At 33.6% G+C, this 17,808-nt stretch overlaps 4 protein-coding genes across 19 annotated transcripts in view; 2 read left to right on the top strand and 2 right to left on the bottom strand.

Annotated features, from left to right (window-relative positions):
- The window catches only part of Obsc (Obscurin), a 105,694-nt gene extending 98,540 nt beyond the window's left edge, over window positions 1–7,154 (top strand). For all 11 annotated transcript variants that reach the window (XM_088181847.1, XM_088181845.1, XM_088181849.1 and 8 more), the window contains 9 exons: window positions 24–523; window positions 595–832; window positions 2,012–2,294; window positions 2,379–3,153; window positions 3,232–3,423; window positions 4,719–4,857; window positions 4,927–6,352; window positions 6,418–6,749; window positions 6,816–7,154. In XM_088181847.1, coding sequence (XP_088037973.1) covers window positions 24–523; window positions 595–832; window positions 2,012–2,294; window positions 2,379–3,153; window positions 3,232–3,423; window positions 4,719–4,857; window positions 4,927–6,352; window positions 6,418–6,749; window positions 6,816–6,956 — 4,026 coding nt within the window. In that variant the 3' untranslated portion in view covers window positions 6,957–7,154. The remainder of the gene's footprint in view (window positions 1–23; window positions 524–594; window positions 833–2,011; window positions 2,295–2,378; window positions 3,154–3,231; window positions 3,424–4,718; window positions 4,858–4,926; window positions 6,353–6,417; window positions 6,750–6,815) is intronic.
- LOC148237451 (NEDD8-conjugating enzyme UBE2F-like) lies at window positions 7,138–11,105 on the bottom strand. Its single transcript, XM_088181853.1, has 3 exons — window positions 10,699–11,105; window positions 7,862–8,023; window positions 7,138–7,791 (listed from the first exon to the last, which is right to left on the bottom strand). The coding sequence occupies exons 1-3, from the start codon at window positions 10,966–10,968 to the stop codon at window positions 7,675–7,677; spliced, it is 549 nt and encodes a 182-aa protein (XP_088037979.1). The 5' UTR covers window positions 10,969–11,105; the 3' UTR covers window positions 7,138–7,674.
- Window positions 11,106–12,455: 1,350 nt separating this feature from the next.
- Window positions 12,456–14,965, top strand: LOC148237450 (vacuolar protein-sorting-associated protein 25-like). 5 transcript variants are annotated; one of them, XM_088205688.1, is made up of 3 exons: window positions 12,456–12,535; window positions 14,354–14,718; window positions 14,790–14,965. In XM_088205688.1, the coding sequence occupies exons 1-3, from the start codon at window positions 12,486–12,488 to the stop codon at window positions 14,900–14,902; spliced, it is 528 nt and encodes a 175-aa protein (XP_088061814.1). In that variant the 5' UTR covers window positions 12,456–12,485; the 3' UTR covers window positions 14,903–14,965. The 5 variants fall into 5 exon arrangements, with proteins under 5 accessions (XP_088061814.1, XP_088061815.1, XP_088061818.1 ...); XM_088205689.1 differs by having other exon boundaries at window positions 12,731–14,718; XM_088205692.1 differs by having other exon boundaries at window positions 12,456–12,638; window positions 12,731–14,718.
- Oatp26F (Organic anion transporting polypeptide 26F) overlaps window positions 14,958–17,808 on the bottom strand; it is a 61,091-nt gene continuing 58,240 nt past the window's right edge. For both annotated transcript variants that reach the window (XM_088205684.1, XM_088205685.1), the window contains exons 8-12: window positions 17,539–17,787; window positions 17,259–17,469; window positions 16,491–16,934; window positions 16,051–16,233; window positions 14,958–15,986 (exon numbers count right to left, since the gene is read on the bottom strand). In XM_088205684.1, coding sequence (XP_088061810.1) covers window positions 15,788–15,986; window positions 16,051–16,233; window positions 16,491–16,934; window positions 17,259–17,469; window positions 17,539–17,787 — 1,286 coding nt within the window. In that variant the 3' untranslated portion in view covers window positions 14,958–15,787. The remainder of the gene's footprint in view (window positions 15,987–16,050; window positions 16,234–16,490; window positions 16,935–17,258; window positions 17,470–17,538; window positions 17,788–17,808) is intronic.

The following is a 17,808-nucleotide window of genomic DNA, read 5'->3' as shown; positions in this document are numbered from 1 at the left end:
TTAATATTGTATTTAAATTATAGGTGGAAATGTTGGAACTACCTGACGGCGAATGGTTCACTGCACGTACAGGAATCCGTTCCTGCGCTTGCGATATTCGTAACTTGGAACCGTTCAGAAACTATAAGTTCCGTGTTCGCGTAGAAAACAAATATGGAGTCAGCGATCCTTCACCGTTTGCCATCACGTACAGAGAGAAGCTGGAACCGGATCCGCCCAAATTCATTCCATACTTGGATCCGAACATAGATTTCAGGCCTGAGACGTCTCGTTTCTTCCCCAAAGACTTCGATATTGAAAAACCAGCTCACGATGGATACGAAAGACCTCCAGTATTCTTAAGACAAGAGAACGACACTCAATACGGCGTTAAGAATCATAACAGCAATTTGTTCTGGTACGTCTACGGTTATCCAAAGCCGAAGATGACTTATTACTTCAACGATAAATTGATAGAAACGGGTGGAGGAAGATTCGATTGCAGCTACACCAGAAACGGACAAGCTACCTTATTCATTAACAAGTAACATATTATTACTTAAATGTGTTCATTATGTTACATATGATATATGATATAATTTAATCTTAAAATAGGATGCTGGAAAGAGATGTCGGAGTATACGAAGCTGTTGCAAAGAATGAACACGGTGAAGCTAGACAAAGAGTCAAAATGGAAATCGCCGAATATCCCAGATTCATCGAAAGACCAGAAGAATCGTTCATAATGATCAGAAGATACGGAAGACTCGAAGCTAGAATTACAGGCGTTCCGTATCCGGATATTAAATGGTTCAAAGATTGGCAACCACTCGCTTCCAGCAGCAGGATAAAGGTATGCATTTAAAAAATATGAAAAATTATTATTATGAAAATGAAAGGTTACTCGTCTATGGGCTGGAATGGAGTGTTGCCATAGTAAAGTGCTTAATGGAATACTAGCATCCATAAGCTCCAATGGACTTATCAAAGTGAACATTCATTTATTGATTAATTTTTTTGGGTTTCATCCCTTCACGATACTTTGGTGCAGCTGCAAGTGAGGTGGCTTTTTCTCCAATGCTGACACAACTCATAGCATAACCCCACAAAAAATCCAATGGCGTTAAATCCGATTGGCAGACAGTTGACATCACCAAAGACGAAATAATACAACCTGGGAACTATTCACGCAAAACATCCAACGTTGCACCCTAAGTGTGGCAAGTTGCGCCATCTTGTTGGAACCACATGTCTTCCACAGCAATATCTTCGACTTTCTGCCAAAAATAATCGGTTATCATAGGCCTATAACTCTCACCGTTGACCGTAACAGAGCGACCTTCATTTGCAAAAAAAGTAAGGTCCAATGACGCCGCCTGACCAACTTTTGCCCCCCCCCCTTGAAAAAATCTGAAATGACGTCTTTGACTGTCCATGGTCTTCAGGCGTTACTTCCTGTGTTCTCTGATTTTTATGGGTATAGGCGCAAATACAGTTGCAAAATGCAAAAAAAGAAAAGTCCAAAAGTTGCGAACGCCGATGAATCGACAATTCCTGGTCTTTGGCCACACTTTCATTTATAGCAGCAATATTCTCGGCTGAACGGGCGCCACGATGATGCACAGGCTTTATCCTATCACCAACGCTTCCAGTCTTTTCACTACGTTGTAAATTGTTTTTACCATAATCTTCCCGTAAATTTCGATACGCAGTTCGTACAGAATTGTTATTTCTGTAGAACAATTTCAACTCGTTGAATGGTGGTTAAGCGATCCATTTCATAAATGTGTTTTTACAACCTAACATCTGACACTTTGAATACTCCTGATTATTGACAGTTGTCCGATTTACGGTGCTGTCAACATAATAAACTTAAATATTTTATATTATATAATACTCTGATATTTAGATAGTAATCCCAAAAGGCTCAGCAACCAAAGGTTTTCATTTGATTCACACTCTTATTTCTGATTTGAAAAAAATTTCAAATATTTGGTAATTATGCTCTTAATGTATGTTAAAATATTTGTAGATGTCGTTTACTAAACCTGACTTGTGCGTCTTGACCATAAATGAAGCTATAACAAAGGATGAAGGTTTATATTCTATCACCGCTACTAACGTAGCAGGATCAATCAGCGCTTCGGCTATGGTTCATATTGAAGATAATGAACAAGAATATTCATACAGGACTTACATCAAAGGACCGACTATACGGCCAAAGACTAAGAACTTCTATGACTTATATGACCTCGGAGACGAGCTGGGTCGTGGTACTCAAGGTGTCACATATCATGCAGTGGAAAGGCTCTCTGGTAAGCTCCATATCTACTCATAGTCATAGAACTAGAATTTTTTGGTTATTCCTCATTTCAATGTGTTTGTTAATTTATTTTCAGGAAACGATTTTGCTGCCAAGATCATGCACGGAAAACACGAACTCAGAACGTTCATGTTAAACGAGCTAGAGATGATGAACCAACTGAACCACCGCAAACTAATCAGATTGCACGACGCCTATGAAGCTAAACGCTCATTTACTCTAGTCACCGAATTAGCCGCTGGCGGAGAGCTCGTCAGAGATAACTTACTGAGGCAAACCCATTACACCGAAAGGGATATCGCAATCTACATTCGCCAAGTGTTATGGGGATTGGAGTACATGCACGAGCACAACATTGGTCACATGGGTCTCACCATTGGCGATTTGCTGATATCGCATGCCGGAGGCGATAATTTGAAGATTTGCGATTTTGGTCTTGCTAGAAAGATTATACCCGGTAGATTGACCAGATTAGATTACGGTTTCCCTGAATATGTTTCTCCGGAAGTCGCAAATGGCGATTTTGCCGGATTCGGCGTTGACATGTGGAGTGTTGGTATTATTACTTATATTCTTTTGAGCGGTCATTCGCCGTTCAGAGGCATCAACGACAGAGAGACTCTTACAATGATCAAAGAAGGAAAGTGGGAGTTTGTCGATTCGGAATGGTGGATGAAGATCAGCGCTGAAGGCAAAGATTTCATTTCTAAACTGTTGGTGTATGATACTGAAAGGAGAATGGATGTCAGAGGAGCTCTGAGACACCCGTGGTTGAATCTGGCCGATAGAGACGAATCGGATTTCTATATGATATCTTCAGACAGGTTGAGGGGTTATTATTCTCTATACAGGTTAATATTTCATTATTTATATTGATAAATATGATATTATTATATTTTGGGTATTTAAATGTATTCATGAATTTATAGGGACTGGATGAGCAATGCATCATGCAAAACTTGGTACAGACGTCGTCCACTGTTCGGAGCATTTGAACATCCGTCAAAAATGGTATATCCTCCGGGAATGTGCTATACACCAGAAGAAACACCAGAAAGAGAACCTTCACCACCAAAGAAAAAGTGGGATTACGAAATTGGAATCATCAAATCGGAGAGCCAGTAAGTATATATAAATAAGGGAAATACAGTAGACCCCCAATAACACGGTAAATTGGGTACGTGCTATTTGGGGGACTAGAAAATACTCATGCAATTTTTTGCAATACAGTACGAATCAGGCGCGTGTGGTGAGATATCCTCCCTTTGGCTCACTCACACAAAGTAACGGGCATTTAAATAGCACGTTCCCAATTTACAGTATTATTGGGGGGGTCTACTGTTTATAATTGCACTATAGTTTTCACTATAAATTTGATACTTTACACTTAGGACGAAATAGCGTAGTCCGTAACGTCTCAGACTTGTAACTCTGAGGTTGCAGGTTCAAAACCCAGCAGCGGCACGCGAATTTTTATTTATAAAAAATGCGCTATATTAAAAAAACGGTCCCAGCAGCAATGACATCTATTAGTTATAAATTATATTACACCTAATAATTTATAATTAATAATATAGATGTCACCGATTCCCAAACTTTCAGTCTAGTGGTTAATACTTACTTGTAGGTATTCATTATATCTTAATGACTTAATCAGTTGATACAGATTTACCCCGTTGTAATGCATTGGGCTTACGCCCGTCAGGTTACAACGGAAGATTTAATATAAAAAAATACTTTGCACCATAAAAATATACTGCATGTGCATCGTGCAGTCTAACATTATTGCAGATCTTTTCAGGTGGGAGGGGCAAAAATTGTCTGTAGTCGTTTTTTTAACATTTCGGTTTCACTAATATTTATAATATTTTAAATGACATGCATTTTTCTGGCCAAATTCAAGGGAGGCACATGCCTCCTTCTGCCCCCCCCCCCCCTGCATGTAATACTTTGTAGTATAAAAATAGACCGCACATGCAGGGAATGGTCCAGGAATATCATTTAACCTTCTTCTGGGGGGGGGGGGGCAAAAATCAGTCAGTTTATGGTCGTTTTTTAATATTTCGGTTTCACTAGGATTCATAGTATTTCGTTAAATAACATGCATTTTTCTAACTAAATTCAAGAGGGGCAAATGCCTTCACTTTCCCCCTTCCCTCTCACCATGTAATACTTTGCACTATAAAAATAAACTGCACATGCAGCATGCAATCTATTTTTTGAGTTTGGTTAATTCGTTTAGGTTGGGTTTTGGTTTGAACTGTCAATAGATGTGAAGGTGATAGACGCACGCTAAAGTATTCAAGTGCCAAGTATTAAATTTATAGTGGAAACTATTTAAACTTAAGTGCAAGTAATTCACACCCTATAATAGGCGATCCTATAATTTAATACTTTATATCTATAATTATTTTAGTTACCAAAATGGCCCAGATACATACTTGTTGCAATTAAGAGACGTAGACTTCCCAGTACGTTTGAGGGAATACATGAAAGTAGCTACAGACCGTAGTCCAAGCTTCAGTTTAACAGTATCTGATACTTACGATTGGAGGGTATGTATTTTAATATATGTACTACTATTGGAGAGTAAGTGTATTATATAACATTAATAATATTTCCAGTTACCTATTATTCATGAACGTCGCCGTTTTACTGACGTCATGGATGAAGAAATTGACGACGAAAGAAGAGAGAGAATAAGTAAATATGGTTCTGCCGATATTTACTCTCTCAAGAGATTAAGACACGAAGTAGGCACAAGATTAGATAGCTACGTGGAAGCCGAAGCTATAATCGAATCTAAGAAAGACGGACAGTTGCCGTTCTTCAGAGAAAAGCCGCAAATATGTCCGATTTTGGATGGCCAAAACGCTGAACTAGTCTGCTATGCCGTCGGCGATCCTAAACCGCTCATTCAATGGTTCAAGAACGACTCTATTGTGGCCGAAGGTCCGAGAATAAGTATCGTAGACGACGAAGACGGAAGATCTATTCTCAAATTGGAACCGGCACTCTTCCACGATATCGGAATCTATAAAGTAGTGGCACGTAATAAGGTCGGTCAAACCGTCACTAGGACTAGAGTAGTGTTAGCTTGCGCGCCAGACGCTCCGGATAGTCCGACGTCTTCGGATGCGTCCGATACTGAAATCTTATTGAGATGGAAACAACCTAAAGATGATGGAAACTCACCGGTTTTATGCTATAATTTACAATACAAAGCGAGCGATGCTAACGAATGGATAGACTTGGCGAGCAATATTGATCATGAGTTTTATTTAGTGAGCAATCTGAATCCTGATACTGCATATCAATTCAGATTAGCCGCTCGCAATCGAATCGGATGGAGCGAAAAGGGAATACCGACAGTCGGAATGAAGACGTTGAGCAGTGGAGCTTCTAAAGTCCAAATAACAAGAGCAATGAGACACTTACAACTGATGACTGATTCGGGACAAGATATCGTTTTGGACGAAGATAAAATGAAATTGGATTATTCGACCGAAGATAGCCCGTTGGAATGGAGCACAGAATCAGATCTCACAAATAGATATCAGTTCATCTCAGAACTTTCCAAGGGAAGGTTCTCGGTGGTGGTCAAAGGAGTAGATAAGCAAACCGACGCCGTGGTAGTAGCTAAATTATTAGAATGCCGTCCGGAAACGAAGGTTCAAGTAGAACAAGAGTTCGAATGTTTGAGGAGGTTGAGGCACGAGAGAGTTAGCAATCTAATAGCGGCTTACAAAGCGCCGAATACGTCCGTAGCTGTATTTATTCTTGAAAAGCTACAAGGAGCTGATGTTTTAACGTATCTATCGAGCAGACACGAATACACCGAACAGATGGTATCGACAATAGTGTCGCAAATTTTGGACGGCTTACAGTACATGCACTGGAGAGGATATTGTCATTTGGATTTACAGCCAGATAACGTCGTAATGTCTTCAGTGAGATCCGTACAAATTAAGCTCGTCGATCTTGGATCGGCGCAGAAAGTTGGTAAAATAGGCTCAGTGGTACCGAAAGTTGGCAGTTTAGAATATATGTGTATGTGTATAAATCTAGTATTATATAGATGTATATATAATGTATAATATCATATTTTTTTGTAGCTCCTGAAATATTGAACAACGAAGCCGCATATCCACAAACAGACATTTGGTCTTTAGGCGTATTAACTTATATTATGCTATCCGGCGTTTCACCGTTCAGGGGTACAGACGAACCGGAAACGAAACAGAACATCACATTTGTGAGATATCGCTTCGAACATCTCTACAAAGAACTGAGCCAAGAGGCTACGAGATTCTTGATGCTCATGTTCAAGAGGTCACCGTCGAAACGACCCGTGGCAGAAGAGTGCCTAGATCATAGATGGTTAACGGCTAGTGATTATATGATTAAGAGGAGAGAACGATCGGTCTTCTTAGGCAATCGATTAAAGGTCATTATCATATTCATATTTATAACAAGTGAGATTGTAACTAAACATATTTATATATCGTTACAGGAATTCTCTGAAGAATATCACGCGAACAAAGCTCTAGAGGTTGCTAAATACGAAACGACGCCGGCGCCGTTCGGAGACGTAACGCCGAGGATGCTCGTCAGATCAAATAGTATACAAGAAGAACTTATAACTACATTCTAATTTATAAGTTAGTTTTATTTAAATATTTATTATTATTTGTATATGCATATATTATGTTTTCATTGTATTATAAAAATTATCTCTACGGTCCAAATCCTTATTGGCACTATTAGCAGCAAGAAAGAAAACATCACCCATATCACCGTCCTTATTCATCGATTGTATCATTAAAACCATAATAAATAATTTAACAATTTATTTTGTCGTTTTATTTACATCATATATATCAGTGATGTCCAACTTTAGGCGAATAATAATTGGCGATCATATTACTTTAATATTGCTATGGTAACATTAGGATGAATAAGTCACATGAATTGTACAGCGAGTCATCACTGGCGAAGACAAGAATCATAAGATTAAGTGTTAAAAATAAATATAAAATTACACATGAGTGTCAAAGAACGCCAATATTGATATGTTGCGTGACTGGCGTCGGTAACACGATTTAAAATAAATTCATATATGATCAAAAATGTGAATTTTACGCAGCAAAACATAATTCATAGAATTCAATTTAGCACGCAATGCACATTTTTGCAAAAGCATATAAAAATATAATGTGAAAGTATTTGATCGTTGAGAGAATTTGTCCATGCTCAGTATCGGCTAAGTACATAGTAATAATTTAAGTTGATTTATAAAATGATTTCTATCTGAGTATGAACAAATTCTCTCAGACTTAATATTTAAAACAATAATAATCGTTCTACAAGCTTCATCTTTTTGCGTATATGTCCAAATATTTTTTAACCATAATTTGAAATTCTTGTTTGTCCCTCTGATAGAGGTCGGCCGCTGCTATATTTAACGGGTCGTCAAAATTCAATAGATCCTAAAACATAATTAATGAAATATGATCAATATATTATAGATTAAGTGTTACATAAATAGTAATTACTTACAGTAAATAGAGAATTTAAGCCCCAAGCGACGTCTTTGAGTCGTCTGGTGGGAGCCCAGCCCATCTCGTCAATTGAATTTTGTCTCAGAAGCGACAAACATATGTCACCATCTTCACTTATGTTTGGATGCCATAATTTTGTTAAACATTTAACTTTCGGTGGCTGAAAAAGAAAAGCTTTTATGCAAAAATTGATCCAATTTGTTTATTTACTGTATAGCATACGCATTGAGTATGTTAGTATTCAGTATTCATACTCAACACAAATATTAATGATGTAGAATTAAAAACATGAACTTTAAAATTAAAACTTTCCAGTTAAAGGAAATTATCTGAAGACAGCATAATTCAGGTAAGTTATGTTTCATGACAAGCATAATATTTTTATCTCTATGCTTTTGATTAGAACACATATAAATATTATTTTAAGAATAATAATTTATATTTTATTTTTCAAGACTAGAATCGTCTATCTCAATTTCCTCATTACACTACTAACAAATTCTGGTAAAAGCCTAAAAAATAATTGTTGCAAATCTTTATGTAAATTTCATATATTATGAATAATAATTTCAATGATCATTTTATGGAATACAATTAATAAATTTGTATTAAACCGTAATTATGGAAATAAAAATTATCAATACATAAATTCGTATAGCCAATCTTAAAAGGACTCTTAGATGTTACTGAAGAAATGCTGATGAAATATTGAATACGATGCAAATTGACCAAAATGAAACTTGTAAATGGTAAATAATCAGATATAAACGAAGAATTCCGTAAAAAAAAAATTTTAGCTAACTTCTTGATAGTGAAAGCATTTTTATATTGCCTGTCCGTTGAATCATTTTTCAATAAGCATACCTTTATTTTGAAGTTTATCTACTGCTTGTTTTTTTATATGAATGTAAAATTAAATCATCTTGAATTTTTCAGTGTGACACAGTGAACAGTGTGAACAGCTTTTAAAGCAATTATTTTTTCTTTTTCAGTCATTTCTAGAAACAGATTTATATAGCAAAATTTGATTTGACGAGAGAAACGTCAGCTTGTACTACATAAATAAGTTTTTATTCCTATGTTAGTAGTCCGCAAGATATGTATCCTAATTTTATCAATCCGCAGATATATTTTTTATAAAATTAATATAAAATATTTTTGGTTATGTTAATTTATTTCGTACTCTTTAATTTATTGGTATTATTTTCTATAGAAATTATTTACATTAACCCTTTGAGTAGTGAGTTAATTTTACGTATTTTTTCATAATTATTTGTGTTGTTATTATTAACATTTTATTGCTTTGATTTATTTCACTACTTTTTTGTATTAGTAAATTTATTTTAACACTTTTCTATTATTATATTTCATTCATTTATTTTATATTTTTTTATATATTATTCGACTTCTGTGATTTTTTATATCAATTCAGAGGCTCATAATATTTTTTTATAAAATTAATACAAATTATTTTTGAGTATGTTCATTTATACTCTTTAATTTATTGGTAGTATTTTCTATAAAAATAATTTACTTATAATCGTTTTTAAATAATCGCCATTAGAATTATAACTTAACCCTTTGAGTAGTGAGTTAATTTATACACTTTTGTTAATTTGTTAGTATACACCTGGGAGTGAGTTAATTTTACAAAATTATTTGTTATTTATTTATTAATATTTTATATTCCATTCAGTGATTCTCAACGTTTTATTGCTTTGATTTATTTTTTGATTTTTTTTGTATTTATTTCATATATTATTCAGCTTTTGTGAAAAGATTTTTATATCAATTCAGAGGCTCTCAATATTTTTTTATAAAACTTATTCAAAATATTTTTTGTTATTTTCACTTATTTCGTACTCTTAAATTTATTTTTATTATTTTCTGTAAAAATCATTTATATTAAATGAAATTAAAAAAATATTATATAAATATAGTGTTTTTTATTCATTTCTTCAGTTATATATGTAAATACATAATTATGTGGGGTACCGCAAATAATGAAATATCAGCAACCGTACATGTACAGCGATACCCCTCAAAAGGTAACTTTTTTTGTGTTAGTTATTACACCCAAATGTAAGCGACTTCTTTATATTAATATCATTCGTTGTTGTGCTACTTTTTTAAAGTCGAAATTATCGAGGATGATTCATTGAAAATTTACTATTCGCATTTTATTATTGTTGTAAATTGATTTCAAACATTGCTGTACTAATATATATATATAGATAAGTGGCAACCGATCTCATCACTGTTTTTTTCTTTTACTTATAAAGGCAATGAAAATACACGATCAAGTAGAATAATTGAAAAATTAACATCAAGGTAAAATAACAATTAATATACCTCAAATAAATATCAAGCTGATTCTTATGGAAGTTTTTCTTATTCATTAAAAATTAAATGTGCAAATTATTTACATTTTAGAAAAAGAAGTACATTTTAGCAAAAAATTTTGCTTTTTTTTGTCGGATATATTAGGAATGGAGTATTGACGCATTATAAATTTGACTTAAAAATGTTAAATCCGTATTGTACCGATAATCTGAATGAATCACAAATTCAAAATTATAATGTAGATGAACAATGAATATGACTGCTAACAATTTAAAAAATCTAAGCCTATATAATATAACTTAACAGCGATTTACAACTATCGCTGATACAAAAATCTAATTATAATTCAACCGAAACAAACTATAAGTTCGCATACTATATGTTTTGTCGATAACCATGCAAATATTTTATAACAATCTGTACATTTATATGAAATAAATTTAAATTGAATGTGAAGAATAAAAGTAGGTTAAAATAGTAGGTAATACTGACTGCCATGTTGTACTCTTCGGGCACGTCGACGTCGAAGAGGAAGCGGCCGCCGCGCCAGTAGCCCTCGTCGGGGCAGACGGTGAGGTGGAACGAGCAAAGCTTGTCAGGGTCGGGCCAGTGCGTGCGGCAGGTCGGCGGAAGCGCTGCCTCCAGCTCCTGGACCTCAGCGGGCAGCAGACGATCGCGCACGGACATCGTGCGCGATCCACTCCCGCTTCCGCTGCCGCTTCCGCTACCCTCGCGGCGCAGCTTCTTCGCCAAGCTGATCATCTCGACGGAACCATTCTGACGAGAGGCCGGTACGCAAACGTCCGAGGCAATGTTGCCATGCGACGGCAAAACTCTTGTGGCCAAATTACGCTGTCACCTCGATGCAGGGTTACCAGACACGAAAATCAATCAATTTTGCAACAAAATGAAATGGATGACATTCATGTGAAAACATTTTTTTTATAATACAATTAAATATCCTTCTTCTTTCTTAAATCGTATTATACTTTAGATACTATGACTTTATAAAATATCTAGCAAGAAAATGTTACTTGTAATTATATTTGTAATACTTTATTAGAGCTCAATAATAGACGCGTTTATATATTAATAAGTGTAAAACATGTTTTTAATCTAGGTTTTATTTTTAGCACCTCACTGCACGTTTCTCTAAAAAACCTTATTTTTATTGCTAAATTTTATTATTGTTTTAACTCTAGAGTTATAAAGTACAGAGAAAATTTTAAACCCCGACAAGGAATTCAAGCAACTAACAGCTATACCGATTATATAAGTAAATTGTCGAATATAAAGTCTAATGACGATTATAATCGCTCTTTATACGTTTTTGGTAGAGAACCCGAAATTGAAGATCTGAGGTCTGAATCCAAAACACGTGTGTTTGTATGTAAGCTTTATTGAGTTCGGCGTGGTCCGACCGTTTCATAACGACGATCGGAGCCGACTGGTTTGTCAAAGCACGGACATTTCCGAACGCATGCAATAGGCGAAACGGGCGTCAACATAAACATTTATTATTTTAGAAAAAATCGAAAGGGATGGGGATTATTTATATATATGTACATATATATGCACGCGGACGGTTAATATAATACAATTATTTATTACGTCGTTTTTAATTATTTTCCGTGCGTATTTAGCTTTTCTACAGTTTCTGATTTGCCTTTCGAAAAATATCACGAAATCATGGAATACATAAATACACGAAATCATTATATAAAAAGGTGGATTTCTAAATGCGTATTTTTATTAAGAAGCCCAATGAAGTTTCTATAAAAATATTTAAAATATTAAATGCTTTTAAAAAAGTAGTGAAGGTTGTTTGAATATTTAGTAGCCCATAAAAAAAAATTTAGAACAATTGTCACATTTGACCGAAAAATTTTCTTAATATATCCGAAGTCCGTTATTTGAAGGTTCTACTGTAATTTATTTATTTATTAAAATAAGACCATCGTCACCTGACAGGTTTACCTTATGCGTCATGATCGACAAAAGCATAACATATTTTTTTTTAATACATACACATATCTATATATTTATATATACGTATACATGCATACAAATACATATATGCACACAAACACATACATATAACTTACATCATGAAAATATGATAAAAAATATATGATAAAATGTTCGTTATTATCATATTTAATAAAAATGAAATAATGAATTTTTAAAAAAATTATTTTAAGGATAATTTAAATAATTTTAGCCAAAACTATACAAAAAAAAAACACTTTGACAGCTGTCAATAGTGACGCACTTCAAACATGGCTGAGGTTGAGTGGCCTTGGCAATACAATTTTCCGCCCTTCTATACGTTAGTATATATTATAATATAATTGACATTGTTTTCTTTATATATTATATCATTTAGTTACTGCTCCCGCATTTGAACGATTGCAATCATACTTTCATTTGAGGTTATATCATTTTTTTTATCAATAATGTTACATGTTTCAATGCAATCTACGTAAAATAGTATAACGAATATTTTTTTCTTGTTTATAAACAGATTATGGAAATGATTCGCAATAACAATATGGAATCACCAGAAAAATTCTCATTATTAAGGCAAAACATATCTTACATCGGTGAAGGAAATTGCAATATCGTCATATCTTTGTGTGACGTGGGTTTGGCGATTCGATTGCGAAAATCAGAAAGTGTTGTAGGCGGAAACGAAAAACGCAAGATATTCGAGGAAGAATATGAAATACTGAATCTAGCTTCTCAATTTAATTTAAGTCTTATGAGAGTGTTCATGGGGAGATTCGTTCATGAGAACACTATCGTCACAATCGATGATCAAAATCTAAGTTTTCTAACGAGACAAATTAACAATCAGAGACCTATTTTTAGACGACACAAAACGCTCACTTGTAAGTACGGAATTGTTACCACGGATTTCACTTCAAATAAAATAATCGAAGTTGAAGGTCCGACTTTGTGTGTGGAATTGAAATGTAAACAAGGCTGGATGCCCCCGATTTTTGAAAAGTATAATAAATGCATGTTCTGCATCAATCAATACTTGAAACTGAATAAAAGCGCCATTGAAAGCGTTAGTAAATACTGTCCTTTGGATTTATTCTCTGGAGACGAATCGAAAATGATGAAGGCGATTGATATGCTAACAGAAAATCCGCAGAATAATTTTAAATTATTTATATCTGGATACAAAGTATCGGATGATGATCTAATCTTAAAAGTTAACGAATACTTCTCGCACTACAATATTAGCACAAACGATGCATTCAATGTTTTTAAAAACGTATTGATTAAAAGTTTACTATGGAACGATTCGGGTATTAATAATTATAAATTTAGAGAATCACAACTACCTTGTAGCTGTGTTTTAGATAAAATATTACAGCTTCAACTTCTAGAGAAAGACAATATATTAGAAAAATCTGACGGTTCTGATTATAAATATGCTAAGGAACTTTTAAATAATATAAAAAATTCTAATAAAGAAATTTCTAATATATTAACTGAAGAAACTTCTGCAATACAAAAATACATGTTAGCTTCAATTGCTAAAGATTGCTCCATTATGATATCACTAAAACCGATTAAAGAAAAGTGTTTGCTAAGTAATAATCATATTATCATAAGTTATAACGATATTAATTTTGCTGTTGTCATCGGAGTCATCGACCTTGATCCAAAACCATCTTCAAAGATTGAAAAACATAGGAAACGAGATAGTGATGCCGTTAAATGTTATTTAAATTATTGTGAGTTGTTAAATAAATAGATATTAATAAGAATAATACTGGATTTTTATTGTTATTTACTTTGTAAGAACCTAATAAAAAGCGATTATTCAAGTCTCAATAAATCGTCAACAAAAAAATATGAAGAAAATTGTAAGACACTACTCAGCATCATAACCCTAAATAGGCGACACAAATTTACAAAAAATGAATATAAACGATCTAAATCAATATTATACATCTTGAAAATAGTTCAATTTTATTTAATCTTTATATAAAAAGCAAGATAAAACTGAGAGATTTAAATTATTAAGGTCAACAGCTTTTGTATAGCAAAGTCTAGTCAGTAAATAATATAGATTTTCAGTCTTCCTTGGCCTACTGATTTATTTTAATAGCATCTTTATTTACTATTGCAGATTACAACCTCATGCAGAGACTAAATCCAAACAGCTGTTAGCATGGAGAAATCTGATTCTCGATTATTTCAAAGCTAACAAACAGACGGTGTTAGATATCAACGAGGCTCAGAGGACTCCTCTATTTTGTAATGCCTCAATTAACAGAAAACTGTCGACTGAAACCATATTGTGTATTTTGGAAGATATGGCAAAATCTGGAAATGCTGCTCCAATAGATAAATCTAAGAACAGATGGGAGATATATTGGCATTCTTTGGATGAATGGGGCGGCATGGTTTACTCTTGGGCTTGTGATAACGGAATGAATAACACAGTTTGTACTTTATTTGAAATCGTCGAAGGAGATAATACAACAGATCAAGGTACATATGTTTTATTTATTTATGTAGTAATGCTATTAAAACACTTATTAAATTAAATTTAATACTTTTAGAGTTTTACGGTTTGGATATGAATATACTTATTAAAGCGTTGAAAGTTCTGGAGCTGGAGAAGAAATGTGAGCTTATCGATTTTGATGATAATCAAGGAGTCAAATTTTTTTAATTGCAAATGAACAAATATATATTGTTAAGCGTTTTCGGAAAATTAAAAGAAAAACTTAATTAATTTTTATTTTTATTTATAAACATATACAAAACAGGTGTTCTAACAAAATAATTGACGAAAATGTTAATTTCAATCGGAACACAATTACATTAATGGATTTTATTGATTACTTATGAATAAGTATATATTTATGAAATAATTTACTAAGTCTTGATTTTTTCTTATGTTATAAAATTATAGAATTTTATGCCAATATTTTTAAAACATACATGTACATTTATCACAATTTATCAATACAATAATAAGGATTAGATTGATTAATCATATGCCTAATTAAACATGAAACATTCACAACATTAATACTTGGTATTTTTATAAACATTTATACAATATATAATTAAGTATAATATATAAACTATGGCAAATACTAAATTTTAAAAATCAACTCAATACATAAAATTTGATTGTTAAAATAAATATATAATTTAAGGTAATTTACTTAGAGTTAAGTAAATTTATTGGAATAAGTGAATAGTTATCACAATTATTAAATAACATATAAACACGTAGTACTAATTTACAAGTAAAAGAATTACTGTTTTAAATTTTTACTTATAACAATGCCCTTTTTTATTTGATGATAGGATAATTTATATTGTACATATTCAACACTCGAAGTCAAAAAATCTCATGGTTACAAAAGTACATGTTTATAAACATAATCAGATTCATATTATCCATATGAGAGATTTCGTCTTAAAGTTCTAATAGAATGAATCTACAAATGCTATACATTCTCAGCCTTTGTATGCAATATAAACGATTTCGTACACAGTTACAAAATTATAAAAATTGGTCACTGAATGTTTGTCGTTGTAGATTTTAGAAATGTTCACTGATTTCGTTGGTCGCGCCGCCGTTTGTGTGATTATGATTATTTTGCTTTATGTCGTTTTGGATCAAATTCACCGATGGCACTGTAGTTATTTTTGTGTGTTGCGGTGCCTTATAAAACCACCATGCTGAGAAGAAGAACAGTAGCGAGCACGCCTTCGCGATGAACGCCAAAGCCAGCATGTACCTGAAATATACGTAAATCGTTATTATAATACAATATATACTCTCAGTTAGAATGCGAATTTTACCTGCTCATGTTCAGATTGTTGTAAACCAAGCACGCTCCTTTACCATCACACGAGTTTTGCCATAGAATACAAGATTTATCAATCAATATGCCGAATATCATGGGTGCCGGTATTGTGCCTAATAGTCTGACTTTGATCCATTGAATACCCAAAGCGAACGATCGTTGATCATCTCTCACGCACCTGTATAAAAATAATGAACAATAAATCTTAATTATACATAAAATATGTTCTTATGTATTTTCATTTTTATGAATCCTCAATGGTAAGAAGAAGTACTTCAACATGTTTTAAATTATAAAATTTATATTACATTACAAATATACAACGATATATTATGAAGTTCATGCATAATATTCTTTTCATATTTTTATGGTAAAATATCACTAAACCTAACCCAAAGAGCAATAACATTGATGTTATCGTGTGTTAAAACTCACCTCAACGTAGCTGACAAAGCTGGCATGGTGGACAAAAACGTGAACACCATGCACACAAACACCAACACGATGAAAAACCACAAATACTGACAGTCAGATTGGCACAGCGTATTAATTGCTTCGTATTCATATTTCACACTGTTGACCTCCACGGTCAACGGATGCACTTTTTTATACATTGTTTTGCTGTCGTTGATTCTCTTTAATTGCACCTCTGTCTCGTTGAAGGTTATATTTGAACTTTGTATCATATCGTGATCGAAACCTTGTCGGATACACAAGCATTGTTGATATAACTTTGAATCTTGAGTGCTGATCTCTTTATGGCAACCGGCGTGACACGGAGAATAATACATCACGCCGTCAACGCCGCAGATCGGATCGTATACCGCTCTGGAGCACGAGCATCCTTGATTGCACGAAGAATCCAGGCTTAGATGTTTACTGAAATACAAATTTGAATACATAAGTAACATTTAACATTTATGGCATCTTTATGCGCAAATGAGCATCTTAGTTTAGTCTTCTAAAATCATTTATAGTTCTATGTTACTTGAAAGACAAACGTGTTCCAATAAAGTAATATCAAACCAAAGCTGTTACTGTATGGTTTTCTTGTTTTTATTAATTGATTAATACTGCACAGTATAATTTTACTTACTGAGTGTATGTAAGTGCACGCGGTACCATTGGATAGTTATTATTATATTTTTTAGAAAGATTGAGGTTTCAAAGGATATTGTAATATTTTATAATAGTTCAACATACATTGAATTGGGAGTATTGTGTTCGTATGGTTGTGTCAATCCTGCAAATGCTAAATTAGGACAAGATAGCACAAATCCTCCGGAGAAGAAAACGGCGAATAATGTAGACCAGACGCAAAATTTTAAGATTCCTGCGCATTGAAGATTCAGCCTTTTCACCAAATATCCACCGAGAAACGTGCCACCTCCACCAGCTGGCACAGTAATTAATCCTGAATGAAAATAAAAATACATTAGCTAAAAATAATTGAAACAATTGGTATGAATAAAATAAAACAAACCCATTAGCATAGCTGCAAAAGAAGCAGTCACGCTGAACTGGTTCTCTATTAGTTTAGGCAAGAAGGCCGCAAAACCCGATAAGAGCAGTCCTTCAGTCGCTCCTGCTAAATTCAGGAAAAAGAACGTAGGGTTCCTCATTAGAGTGCCAAAGGCGTGAGGTAGCTCTCTAATTTTAGTGAATGCTTCAGCGCGACTGGATTCTCCGTCATAGGCCTCTGATACTTTCTCTTTCTGAAGCTCTTCTGCTCCTATGATATTATTCAATTTTT

Source organism: Plectrocnemia conspersa, unplaced genomic scaffold (genome assembly GCF_051122295.1).
Source record: "Plectrocnemia conspersa isolate PC_06_02 unplaced genomic scaffold, ASM5112229v1 ptg000002l, whole genome shotgun sequence".
Taxonomy (NCBI): Eukaryota; Metazoa; Arthropoda; class Insecta; order Trichoptera; family Polycentropodidae; genus Plectrocnemia; species Plectrocnemia conspersa.
This window is presented reverse-complemented; position numbering and strand designations above follow the sequence as displayed.